The sequence below is a fragment of the Oncorhynchus keta genome, chromosome 17 (genome assembly GCF_023373465.1).
Source record: "Oncorhynchus keta strain PuntledgeMale-10-30-2019 chromosome 17, Oket_V2, whole genome shotgun sequence".
In the NCBI taxonomy this organism is placed as follows: Eukaryota; Metazoa; Chordata; class Actinopteri; order Salmoniformes; family Salmonidae; genus Oncorhynchus; species Oncorhynchus keta.
This window is the reverse complement of record NC_068437.1, coordinates 59,295,015-59,308,741: the sequence shown is the minus strand read 5'-3', so window position 1 is coordinate 59,308,741 and position 13,727 is coordinate 59,295,015. Positions and strand designations below refer to the sequence as shown.

General features: G+C 42.6%; 1 protein-coding gene across 1 annotated transcript in view; it reads right to left on the bottom strand.

Annotated features, from left to right (window-relative positions):
* Nucleotides 1-4,369: 4,369 nt before the first annotated feature.
* LOC118379868 (bestrophin-1-like) overlaps nucleotides 4,370-13,727 on the bottom strand; it is a 28,687-nt gene continuing 19,329 nt past the window's right edge. Inside the window, exon 9 of the mRNA XM_052466803.1 lies at nucleotides 4,370-5,934. Within this exon, the coding sequence (XP_052322763.1) occupies nucleotides 4,722-5,934 (1,213 nt within the window). The 3' untranslated portion in view covers nucleotides 4,370-4,721. The remainder of the gene's footprint in view (nucleotides 5,935-13,727) is intronic.

The window sequence follows — 13,727 nt, the reverse complement described above, 5'->3', positions numbered from 1 at the left end:
TGGGATTTCGTAACGTGTCAGGCTAATTGATCCCCGTTGAGTAAATTATTCTAGTAGTGTATAGAATAGATATGAGGGGGGATCTGTAGTGTATAGAATAGATATGAGGGGGGATCTGTAATGTATAGAATAGATATGAGGGGGATCAGATATGTAGTGTATAGAATAGATATGAGGGGGGATCTGTAATGTATAGAATAGATATGAGGGGGAATCTGTAATGTATAGAATAGATATGAGGGGGAATCTGTAATGTATAGAATAGATATGAGGGGGGATCTGTAATGTATAGAATAGATATGAGGGGGGATCAGATCTGTAGTGTATAGAATAGATATGAGGGGGGATCTGTAGTGTATAGAATAGATATGGGGGGGTCTGTAATGTATAGAATATATATGAGGGGATCAGATCTGTAATGTATAGAATAGATATGAGGGGGAATCTGTAATGTATAGAATAGATATGAGGGGGATCTGTAATGTATAGAATAAATATGAGGGTATCAGATCTGTAATGTATAGAATAGATATGAGGGGGGATCTGTAGTGTATAGAATAGATATGAGGGGGGATCTGTAGTGTATAGAATAGATATGAGGGGGGATCTGTAGTGTATAGAATAGATATGGGGGATCTGTAATGTATAGAATATATATGAGGGGATCAGATCTGTAATGTATAGAATAGATATGAGGGGGATCAGATCAGTGGTTGAGACCAAGAGGGTTCCCTATTCCTTTTCTAGAGCTGCTGGACAAATAAACACCAGCCTTGGGGTGCGTAAGAAACGGATGATTACAATATAGCAGAAACTAGGGTTGCATAATTCTCAGGTCACTGGGGTCTTCCACTGTCATTTTTTCAACCTGTCCCTGACCCAGTCTGGAATATCTACATGTTTCAAGCAGACCACGATCATCCCTGGGCCTAAGAACGCCAGAATAACCTGCCTACGACACTATCAACATATATCAACATACAGCTGGCTGGTTATACTTCTACACCTGCATTGCTTGCTGTTTGGGGTTTCAGGCTGGGTTTCTGTACAGCACTTTGAGATATCAGCTGATGTACGAAGGGCTATATAAATAAATTTGATTTGATTTGATTTATACGCTGCACTGGCAGGATGGAACAGCGGCAAGAGGACTATGTCTTTTGCAAATAACAGCCGGTGCACGATATCTAAGGAAGTCTCGAGCTATTACTCGCCTGAGGTAGAGTATCTCATGATAAACTGTAGACCACACTACCTACCTAGAGAGTTTTCATCTGTATTCTTCGTAGCTGTTTTAAATACCACCACAGACTGAGGCTGGCACTAACACAGCATTGAATGAGATGTATTCCGCTGTAAGCAAACAAGAAAACGCTCACCAAGAGGTGGCGCTCCTAGTAGCCGGGGACTTTAATGCAGGGAAACTTGAAGCCGTTTTACCAAATTTCTATCAGCATGTTAAATGTGCAACCAGAGAAAAAAACTCTGGATCACCTTTGCTGCACACACAGATGCATACAAACTCTCCCTCCATTTGGCAAATCTGACCATAATTCCATCCTCCTGATTCCTGCATACAAGCAAAAATTAAAGCAGGAAGCACCAGTGACTAGATCAATAAAAAATTGGTCAGATGAAGCAGATGCTAACTGTTTTGCACAGACTGGAATATGTTCCGGGATTCCTCCCATGGCATTGAGGAGTACACCATATCAGTCACTGGCTTCATCAATAAGTGCATCGATGATGTTGTCCCCACAGTGGCGGTACATACCCCATCCAGAAGCCATGGGTTACATGCAACATCCACACTGAGCGAAAGGCTAGAGCTGCCGCTTTCAAGAAGCAGGATTCTAACCCTGACGCTTATAAGAAATCCCGCAATGCCCTCTGACGAACCATCAAACAGGTAAAGCGTCGATACAGGACTAAGATTGAATCATACTACACCGGCTCTGACACTCGTCTGATGTGGCAGGGACTGCAAAACATTACAGACTACGAAAGGAAGCACAGCCGAGAGCTGCCCAGTGACACGAGCTAAACTACTTCTATGCTCGCTTTGAGGCAAATAACACAAACATGCATGAGATCACCAGCTGTTCTGGAAGACTTTGATCACGCTCTCGGCAGCAGATGTGAATAAGACAAAAGGAACACCTACAGTATGTGAGAATGCTGTTCATTGACTACAGCTCAGCGTTCAACACCATAGCTCCTTTCAAGCTCATCACTAAGCTAAGGATCCTGGGACTGAACATCTTCCTCTGCTGCTGGATCCTGGACTTCCTGACGGGCCGCCCCCAGGTGGTAAAGGTAGGCAACAACACATCCGCCACATTGACCCTCACACCCCTCGGATGCGTGCTTAGTCCCCTCCTGTACTCCCTGCTCAACCACGACTGCGTGGCCACATACGAATCCAACACCAATCGTTAAGTTTGCTGACGACGTGACGGTAAGACAGCCTACAGGGAGGTCAAAGACCTGGCAGTGTGGTGCCAGGACAACAACCTCCGTCAACATGGGCAAGACAAAAGGAGCTGATGGTGGACTACAGGAAATGGAGGGCCGAGAACATCCCCCATCCACATAGCTGGAGCCGAGCGGGTTGAGAGCTTCAAGTTCATTTGTGACAACATCACTAAGGAATTATCATGGTCCACACACACCAAGACAGTCATAAAGAGGGCACAACAACACCCATTCCCCTCAGTCATCTGAAAAGATTTGGCATGGGTCCTCAGATCCTCAAAAGGTTAGACAGCTACACCATCGAGACCATCCTGACTGGTTGCGTCACCGCTTGGTATAGCAACTGCTCGGCGACCGACCGCAAGGCGCTACAAAGGGTAGTGCGTACGGCCCAGTACATCACTGGGGCCAGCTGCCCTGTCATCCAGGACATCTAAGCCAGGCGGTGTCAGAGGAAGGCCCAAAATATTGTCAAAGACTCCAGCCACCCAAGTTAGACTCTTCTCTCTGCTACCGGAGCACCACGTTTGGGAACAAAGGGCCCCTGAACAGCTGCTACCCCATAAGACTGCTGAACAGTTGATCAAAACGGACTATTTGCATTGACCCTCTTATTTTATTCTTATTCAAATGTTTTACCCCATAATGAAAAAAGCAAAAACAGGTTTTTAGAAATCTTTGCTTATTTATAAATAAATAAAAAAACTGAAATATCACATTTACATAAGTATTCAGACACTTTACTCAGTACTTTGTTGAAGCACCTTTTGGCAGCGGTTACAGCCTCGAGTCTTCTTGGGTATGACGCTACAAGAGATGTTAGATTGGGTTCAAGTCCGGGCTCTGGCAGGGCCAATCCAAAACATTCATACTTATGTAAATAAGCTATTTCTGTTTTTATTTTTAAATACATTTGCAAACATTTCTAAAAACCTGTTTTTGCTTTGTCATTATAGGGTATTATGTGTAGATTGCTGAGTTTTTGTATTTATTTAATCAATTTTAGAATAAGGCTGTAACGTAACAAAAATGTGGAAAAAGTCTAGGGATCTGAATACTTTCCCAATGCAGTGTATCCTCCTCAATTACCTCGACTACCTGCACATCGGTACCGTACCCCTAGTATGTAGCCTCGTTAATGTTATTTTATTGTGTTACTATTTTTCCTTTAGTTTACTGAGCAAATCGTTCATACTTACTTACTTTTTTAAAACTGCATTGTTGGTTAAAGGCTCGTCAGTAAAGCATTTCACAGAAAAGTCTGTTGTATTTGGTGCACGTGAAAAATACAATTTTCCAGATATCCTGGTTGGAAGAATCCTGGAATCAGGAGAGAATAAGCAGGAAATCCAGGAATCCTGGTTAGAAGGATCCTGGAATCAGGAGTGAATAAGGAAATCAGGAAATCCAGGAATCCTCCAACTGTGATTTCTGACAATGTTAATAATAATTACCGGAATCTGGCAACCTAGGAGAAACACACCGGAGATATTGACGGCTGAGGTACTTAGCACCTCTTACCAGAATGTTATCAGTCAATCTTTTCTAAAAGGGGTTGATGATTGATATAGAGATTCTTCAGTAGTTCAAGTAGGCCTCCAGTCCGTAGGGCTCCAGTCCGTAGGCCTCCAGTACGTAGGCCTCCAGTACGTAGGCCTCAGTACGTAGGCCTCCAGTACGTAGGCCTCCAGTATGTAGGCCTCCAGTACGTAGGCCTCCAGTACGTAGGCCTCATGAGATTCAGCAAACAAAGGAGTCTTTCTTCAGTAGATTTCGTACTGGTTTACTAGCTGGAATAGCATGAAGAAGAAATGTCATATTAGCAACGTCTCCACTCTGTGGGATTCCAATAAACATTTCAGAAGCAGCCTCTACGCTGGACTAGCCTTGGACATCTAGGCTTCGCAAGACTACCACTGGTCAGATGGATGGCCTAGAAAGACTACCACTGGTCAGATGGATGGCCTAGAAAGACTACCACTGGTCAGATGGATGGCCTAGAAAGACTACCACTGGTCAGATGGATGGCCTAGAAAGACTACCACTGGTCAGATGGATGGCCTAGAAAGACTACCACTGGTCAGATGGATGGCCTAGAAAGACTACCACTGGTCAGAAGTGCTGGAACCCTTCAGTCTGAAAGAAAGATGTGCATACGGTGTAGGTTTACACTACTTCTGAACCCTGAGTCTGTCCAACCACGCTCCCATCCCCCAGGGGCCTTGTCCAATCATCTCCCTCCTTCTTCAGTCCTGCTCCCGCCCCCCAGGAGCCTTGTTCATCCCACTATCCATTACCAGAGCTCCCAGCCAGTGAGGGCCCCCCTCAGCCAAAGAAATCCCTGAATCATTTGGTGAGTTTTGATGCTGATTGGCTTCTTGCTGAGAGGATCCAGAAATGGAAATGGTGTTCACGACGTTGTTGCTTAGACCACCATTGGTTCCACTGTTGATACCTGCTGCTCTTGTGCTGTTGAAGTTGGCATGGTTACAAAAGGTGTTGGGGTTGGTACCATTGCAGACGTTAGACATAGTAGTGGTGTTGGAGTTGGTACCATTGCAGAAGTTTGTTGTAGAAGTGGTGTTGGTACCACTCAAGACGTTGGCTGGAGTAGTGGTGTTAGGGTTGGTGGTGTTGATAGTGCTGGTGGCATTGATACTAGAGGAGGAGCTGTTGGGATTGGTAGCTGGGGTGCGAGAGGGAGGGGTAAAGGAGAACACCCGCTCCCCTCCACCTCCCACTCCCCGTGGGCTGATGGGTCCAGGCTGCAGGCCTTCGGCCAACGGTGTGTTATCCAGAGAGAGGCGTGGAGAGAGGCGTGGAGGCGGAGGCCGTCGAGACAGCAGGCCTTGCCCGGGCCGGAGCTTTGATATGGGGCAGAGTTCCGGAAGGTTGCCAGGGTCAGGAAAGGAGAAGGCTGGAACACAAGGACCCTCTCCCTCCTCACTCAGCCAGGGGAAGGCAGAGGAGGGTGGAGGGAGCATATGACCTGGAGTATCAGGGGGCAGCAGACCTCCAGAGCCAACCATCGGAGGAGCCAGCGAGCTGGAGCTGCGATGCCAGGCGTAAGTTCCTCGGGTGGGCCGTGGACGAGGCATAGCGGGGGGAACACAGTGGATGGGGGTCTGGGGACAGCTATAGAAGCCGGACCTCTCATACAGCGGCATGGAGGAGAAGGCGTAGTCCGGGTGGCTGGAGTCGTGGCGGGGACCAGGGCCGTGGCTCGGCGTTGAGGGGTCCCCCTCGGAGTGCAGGAAGAGGGGGAAGCGGCTGAATGGAGCCCCTGGGCGCCGGCGCAGGAGAGAAACCCGGGAGGAGGTGGAGGAGCGGGGGAAGACGGGGGACTGAACCCCCAGGAGGCGACTCAGACCCCCCAGGAGAGGAGTAGAGTGGTTGGCCTCCTCATGCTCCTTGATCTGCTCCAGGTTGGACTGGAACTCCATCTCCTCTTTGGGGACACTAGAGAGAAGAAGAAGAAGACGACTTTACCATCTGCTCTTTACACTGGAGTGATAATAGGAATGTGTTAGCTAGTTTAATTCCATCTGCTCTTTACACTGGAGTGATGATAGGAAAGTGTTAGCTAGTTCAGTGATTAAAAGGAAGAAACTTCCCTGAGCAATGTAATAGATCTCAAAGTATCAAGCTAGTTAGGTACTGGAAGTGTTATAGCGCACAATCAACCCCCCTGGATTGATGAGGAAATGACAAATGATGTGGTTGAGAGGGATGAGGCAAAAGGCTGCAATTAAGTCTGGCAGCCCAACTGATTGGCAAACGTACTGCAAATTAAGAAATCATGTGACTAAACTAAATAAAAATAAACTACACTATGAAACAAAGAGAAATTATAGTAAAAATTATAGTAAAAAGACTACCACTGGTACCACATTAAATTACATTTTTGGAAAAAAAAGCCAACTCAGCTCCTTCATTCATTGAATCAGATGGCTCATTCATCACAAAGCCCACTGATATTGCAAACTACTTTAATGACTTTTCCATTGGCAAGATAAACAAACATAGGGATGACATTCCAGCAACAAACACTGACACTACACATCCAAGTATATCGGACCAAATTATGAAAGACAAGAAGTGTACTTTGAATTCCGTAAAGTCAGTGTGGAAGAGGTGAACATTGTTTTGTTGTCTATCAACAATGACAAGCCACCGGGGTCTGATAAATTGGATGGAAAATTACTGAAGATAATCTTCTTCAATCTTCAATTTAAGCCTACTAGAGAGTGTGTGCACTCAGGCCTGGAGGGAAGCTAAAGTGTAGTAAACTTATTTCACAGTAAACAAATTGACAACAGAATTTCAGCATGCTTATAGGGAAGGGAACTCAAAAAGCACAGCACTTACACAAATGACTGATGATTGGCTGAGAGAAATTGATGATAAAATGATTGTGGAGGGCTGTCTTGTTAGACTTCAGTGCAGCTTTTGACATTATCGATCATAGTCTGCTGCTGGAAAAAACGTATGTGTTATGGCTTTACACCCCCTGCTATAATGTGGATAAAGAGTTACCTGTCTAACAGAACACAGAGGGTATTCTTCAATGGAAGCCTCTCAAACATAATCCAGTTAGAATCAGGAATTCCCCAGGGCATTCCCCAGGGCAGCTGTTTAGGCCCCTTGCTTTTTAAAATGATTACTAACGACATGCCACTGACTTTGAGTAAAGCCAGAGTGTCTATTTATGTGGATAACTCAGCACGTCAGCTACTACAGCGACTGAAATGACTGCAACAATTCACAAAGAGCTGCAGTTAGTTTTAGAGTAGGTAGCAAGGAATAAGTTAGCCCTAAATATGTCTAAAACTTAAAGCATTGTATTTGGAACAGAACACTCACTAAACCCTAAAACTCAACTAAATCTCGTAATAAATAATGTGGAAATTGAGCATGTTGAGGTGACTAAACTGCTTGGAGTAACACTATATTGTAAACTGTCATGGTCAAAACATATTGATACAACAGTAGCTAAAATTGGGAGAAGTCTGTCCAAAATAGTAATTGGCTCAGAACAGGGCAGCACGGCTGGCCCTTGGATGTACACAGAGAGATAAATATTAATAATATGCATGTCAATCTCTCCTGGCTCAAAGTGGAGGAGAGATTGGCTTCATCACTACTTTTATTTCTGAGAGGTATGTTGAATGTTGAATGGACCGAGCTGTGACACCCATACATACCCCACAAGACATGCCACAAGAGCTCTCTTCACAGTCCCCAAGTCCAGAACAGACTGTGGGAGGCACACAGTACTACATAGAGCCATGACTACATGGAACTCTATTCCACAGTACTACATAGAGACATGACTACATGGAACTCTATTCCACAGTAGTACATAGAGACATGACTACATGGAACTCTATTCCACAGTAGTACATAGAGACATGACTACATGGAACTCTATTCCACAGTACTACATAGATCCATGACTACGTGGAACTCTATTCCACAGTACTACATAGATCCATGACGACATGGAACTCTATTCCACAGTACTACATAGATCCATGACTAAATGGAACTCTATTCCACAGTACTACATAGATCCATGACTACATGGAACTCTATTCCACAGTACTACATAGAGCCATGACTACATGGAACTCTATTCCACAGTACTACATAGATCCATGACTACATGGAACTCTATTCCACAGTACTACATAGATCCATGACTACATGGAACTCTATTCCACAGTACTACATAGATCCATGACTACATGGAACTCTATTCCACAGTACTAATAATAATAATAATAATATATGCCATTTATAATATAATAATAATAATATATGCCATTTAGCAGACGCTTTTATCCAAAGCGACTTACAGTCATGTGTGCATACATTCTACGTATGGGTGGTCCCGGGAATCGAACCCACTACCCTGGCGTTGTAACGCCAGGGTAGTGGGTTCGATTCCCAGGACCACCCATACGTAGAATGTATGCACACATGACTGTAAGTCGCTTTGGATAAAAGCGTCTGCGAAATGGCATATATTATTATTATATTATTATAGATCCATGACTACATGGAACTCTATTCCACAGTACTACATAGAGCCATGACTACATGGAACTCTATTCCACATCAGGTAACTAATGCAGCAGTAAAAATTTGATAAAAAAAAACAGATAAAAAAAACTTTATGGAACAGTGGGGACTGTGAAGCAACACAAACATTGGCACAGACACACACAGACACACACAGACACATACATACACACTATACACACATGGATTTAGTCCTGTAGATATGTGGTAGTGGTGGAGTAGGGGCCTTAGGGCACACGGTGTGTTGTGAAATCTGTGAATGTGTTGTAATGTGCTGTAAAAATTGTATGAACTGCTTTGATTTTGCTGGACCCCAGGAAGAGTAGCTGCTAACTGGGATCCATAATAAATACAAATACAAAACTAAGTTTCAACGACCCTAGGAGTTTCAAAATACGAGCATGCATTTATAAGATTGTGCTGTTATTATTTCTATAATTATGATCTATTATTTTTTTATGACTGTTTTTCATGTTATTTGGTTAGTTCTCGGGATAGGCGTCGCGTTAACAGGACAGTTGTAAATGTTACAGCGTTTTGTGTTACGATCCCAGATTTTAGAGAAACAATAAATGTCGGTACATATAAGTGTCTTATATCGGCTGAAAGCTTAAATTCTTGTCCAATTTCCAGTAGCTATTACTGCGAAAAAATGCCATGCTATTGTTTGAGGAGAGCTCCTAACAGCAAAACTCTTTTTTTTCAACGCGATAGGTTTGATAAATTCACCTCTGAAGGTGAAATGTGAACTAACAATCTGAAATCTTGCTCTGATTTATCGTCCAAAGGGTCCCAGAGATAACATTAAGTGTCATTTTGTTAGATAAAATAAATGTTCATATCCTTTAAAGGTCCATATAGCACAATCTATTTTGTATTTCCACTCGTTCAATTTGCAAAGAAAGGAATCTGTGAAAATCTCACCTAAACGTTGTTTCAACGAGTCAAATCACGTTCGTATCTATTCCTCAGAGATCCTAGAAGGTAACAATAATCACTATATCATTAGGGGTGTAGTATATCCTATAGGACACCATATTTGGTCAGAGAGCGAAACCTTCATGGCACGCCGATGATGCGGGCGGCCATCACTTGAACGACTGTATCTGTCAAATAAGCACCAATCGGGGTCAAACAAAGCTAGCTAGATAGCCAATGAGCTGGGCTTTACAGGGGAGTATCTGGAAATCATGAATATGTCGTAAAATGTAACTACTAACCTTGTACGACAGCATGCCTTGTAATTTTTGCCCAAAAAGAAAAGGACATTCAGAGTTATGAAAACTGGTTGTTTTGCAAATGTTGATCATATAATATGGCTACTAATACTGGAAAAGCTGAATCAAAGTCCAAGTATACAGATTTGACGATATTCTTACAGAAAAAAATGAAATATGAATGCAAATGTCTCCTTCACGATTTGACCAAATGTACCTGGGTACTTCACAATTAAAAGTCTTGAAGTTCAGTCATACTTCAAGTTATCCATCTGAAACTTTGCACATACACTGCTGCCATCTTGTGGACACTAGAATAATTACAACCAGAGTGAACGCTATAACTATGATCTTCCTCTTGCATTTCAAAGATGGTGGTAGAAAAAAGACTGGTTGTTTTTTTCTTTGTATTTTCTTCTACCCGATCTATTGTGTTATATTCTCCTACATTCAATTCACATTTCCACAAACTTCAAAAGTGTTTCCTTTCAAATGGTACCAGAATATGCATATCCCTCCTTCAGGGCCTGAGCTACAGGCAGTTCGATTTGGGTACGTCATTTAGGCGAAAATTGAAAAAGGGGGCTAAGAAGTTAAGCACCCTCATAGATATTTCTGTTATCATGGGACTGCCCACGTTTCCCTCTGGCCAACGCCAATTGGCAGCCAAGGCTTTGCCTTGGGACGCAAAGGTGTGTCATGAGTCAGGGAGAATGTTCTGATAGTCTTAATGACAACAAACAGATATGGGGGAGGTTTTAGTGGGTGGAATATTAGGACAATTGAAGGTTAACAAAGTTGCAGCTACAGTATGCTTAACAGTGCACATTATTATGGTACAGCTATATGGACACTTAATCATCGTGGTGCTTTTTAACTGGTAAGTTTACAAACATTGGTTGTGGGAAGTATAGTTGAAACGTGGGTATCTCTTTTTTTTCCTACTGTGTTATTGACTTGTTAATTGTTTACTCTATGTGTAACTCTGTGTTGTCTGTTTACACTGCTATGCTTTATCTTGGCCAGGTCGCAGTTGCAAATGAGAACTTGTTCTCAACTAGCCTACCTGGTTAAATAAAGGTGAAAAAATAAATAATATATATTATTATGTAAAATTAACAAATGTACAGACAGACCTGTGTGAAGGCTTACAGAAGAGGAACTATTTGAGGCAATCAAATCTTTTCAGTCTGGAAAAACACCAGGGCTTTTACCAGTAGAGGGATATCAGACCTTTTTTAATATACTCAAAGATCCATTATTAGCATGTTTTAATTACTCTTATACAAATAGTAGACTTTCAGGTACTCAACAAGAAGGTCTGATTTCATTACTACTAAAACAGGACCCGGGTGGTAAGTATAAAGATCCAGTCCATTTAAAAAACTGGAGGCCTCTAACACTTCAATGTAGTGCTGTGAGAAGCCTGGTAAAATGCATAGCACATAGAATAAAAAAAGGTTTTACCAGATACTTTTAATCCTGATCAGACAGGTTTTACTTGAAACATTTTAACATTATGAAAACATCGAAGATACCAGGCCTGGTCTTCATAGCTGATTTTGAAAAGGTGTTTGATAAAGTACGACTAGAGTTTATATAAAAATGCCTGGATTACTTTAATTTTGGTGAATCTCTAATACAACGGGTTAAAGTTATGTAACCCCAGATCTAAAATAGTAAACAATGGTTACTTCTCAGAATGTATTGAGCTTTTAAGAGGAGTAAAACAAGGCTGTCCGTTGTCTCCATATCTATTTATTATGGCCATTGAAATGCTAGCTAGTAAAATTACATCCAACAAGAACATCAAGGAGTTAGAAATCCTGGGGATAAAAACTAAAGTGTCGATGTATGTTGATGACTCTAGTTTTTTCTTAAGTTCACAATCTGGATCCCTGCACAGTCTCATTGAAGATCTTGATCCCTTTTCTAGCCTCTCTGGATTAAAACCTAATTATGACAGGTGTGTCATAGTGCATCATATTACGTATTGGATCGTTAAAGGTGTTTACACCACCTTGTAGCTTACCAATAACATGGGCGGATGTTGAAGTAGACATATTTGGTATTCACATCTCAAAAAAATGTATTGATTAACTCTTTGGTTCTGTAATAGTTTACTTACTAATGGCACTGACTACTCCTGATTACTCTTTTTTTTTTTTAACATATGAGCAAAAAATACTTCATTTTATTTGGAATGCTAAGCCAGACAAAATTAAACATGCCTATTTATATATTGAAGATGAGTTTAGGGGGGCTAAAATTATTAAATATTAACGCTTTTAACCTTTCCCTAAAAGCTTCACTCATACATTAGTTATATTGAAACCCAAAATGGTTCTCCAGCTTTTTGTTAAGAAACACTCATCCTGTGTTCCAAAATGGCCTTTTTGCTTTTATACAGATGACAACTTCTCGCAGCGCTAGCTGTGCCACCAGAGACTCTGGGTTCGCGCCCAGGCTCTGTCGCAGCCGGCTGCGACCGGGAGGTCCGTGGGGCGACACACAATTGGCCTAGCGTCGTCAGGGAGGGTTTGGCCGGTAGGGATATCCTTGTCTCATCGCGCACCAGTGACTCCTGTGGCGGGCCGGGCGCAGTGCGCGCTAACCAAGGTGACCAGGTGTACGGTGTTTCCTCCGACACATTGGTGCGGCTGGCTTCCGGGTTGGAGGCGCGCTGGTTTGTGTTTTGGAGGACGCATGGTTTTCGACCTTCGTCTCTCCTGAGCCCGTACGGGAGTTGTAGCGATGAGACAAGATAGTAATTACTAACAAGTGGATACTAGGAAAAGGGGTCAAAAAAGGTATCCCCTTTCTTAAAAAGCTTGTTACAATTTCAGTTTTATCCTCCAGAAAATATAGAACAAATATTACAACAAATGTTGTGGTTAAACTCAAATTCAATTCATTAAAAAAACATTCTTTATGGATAAAAAAAAAGGTATTATTTTTGTTCTCCGAAGAGGGGGAGGGGTTAATAACACATTAGTTAAAAAAAAAATATATATATATATATATATATACATTAAATATAATAAATACAAAAAAAGAAAACAAAGTTACTTGGCATTTTATATGCGTATATCTTATTAAGCTTGTTATAACAAAGATTAGGTCTATTCCTGCAAGAATTTCCTTTGAAACAAAATAGCTTTTTTAGTTTAGGAATTGGCTTAATTGGGGTCTGGGAAACGGGTCCAATAGGTGTCTGTCTGTATCTGTGTGTGTCTGTATCTGTGTGTGTCTGTATCGGTGTGTGTCTGTATCGGTGTGTGTCTGTATCGGTGTGTGTCTCTGTGTGTCTCTGTGTGTATCTGTGTGTCTCTGTGTGTCTCTGTGTGTCTCTGTGTGTCTCTGTGTGTCTCTGTGTGTATCTGTGTGTATCTGTGTGTCTCTGTGTGTCTCTGTGTGTCTCTGTGTGTGTCTCTGTGTGTCTCTGTGTCTCTCTGTGTCTCTCTGTGTGTCTCTCTGTGTCTCTCTGTGTGTCTCTCTGTGTGTCTGTGTGTCTCTGTGTGTATCTGTGTGTCTCTGTGTGTCTCTGTGTGTATCTGTGTGTCTGTCTGTATCTGTGTGTGTCTGTATCTGTGTCTGTCTGTATCTGTGTGTGTCTGTATCTGTGTGTGTCTGTATCGGTGTGTGTCTGTATCTGTGTGTGTCTGTATCTGTGTGTGTCTGTATCTGTGTGTCTCTGTGTGTCTCTGTGTCTCTCTGTGTCTCTCTGTGTCTCTCTGTGTGTCTCTCTGTGTGTCTGTGTGTCTCTGTGTGTATCTGTGTGTCTCTGTGTGTCTCTGTGTGTCTCTGTGTGTCTCTGTGTGTGTCTCTGTGTGTGTCTGTATTGGTGTGTGTCTCTGTGTGTCTCTGTGTGTCTCTGTGTGTCTCTGTGTCTCTGTGTGTCTCTGTGTGTCTCTGTGTCTCTGTGTGTCTCTGTGTGTATCTGTGTGTCTC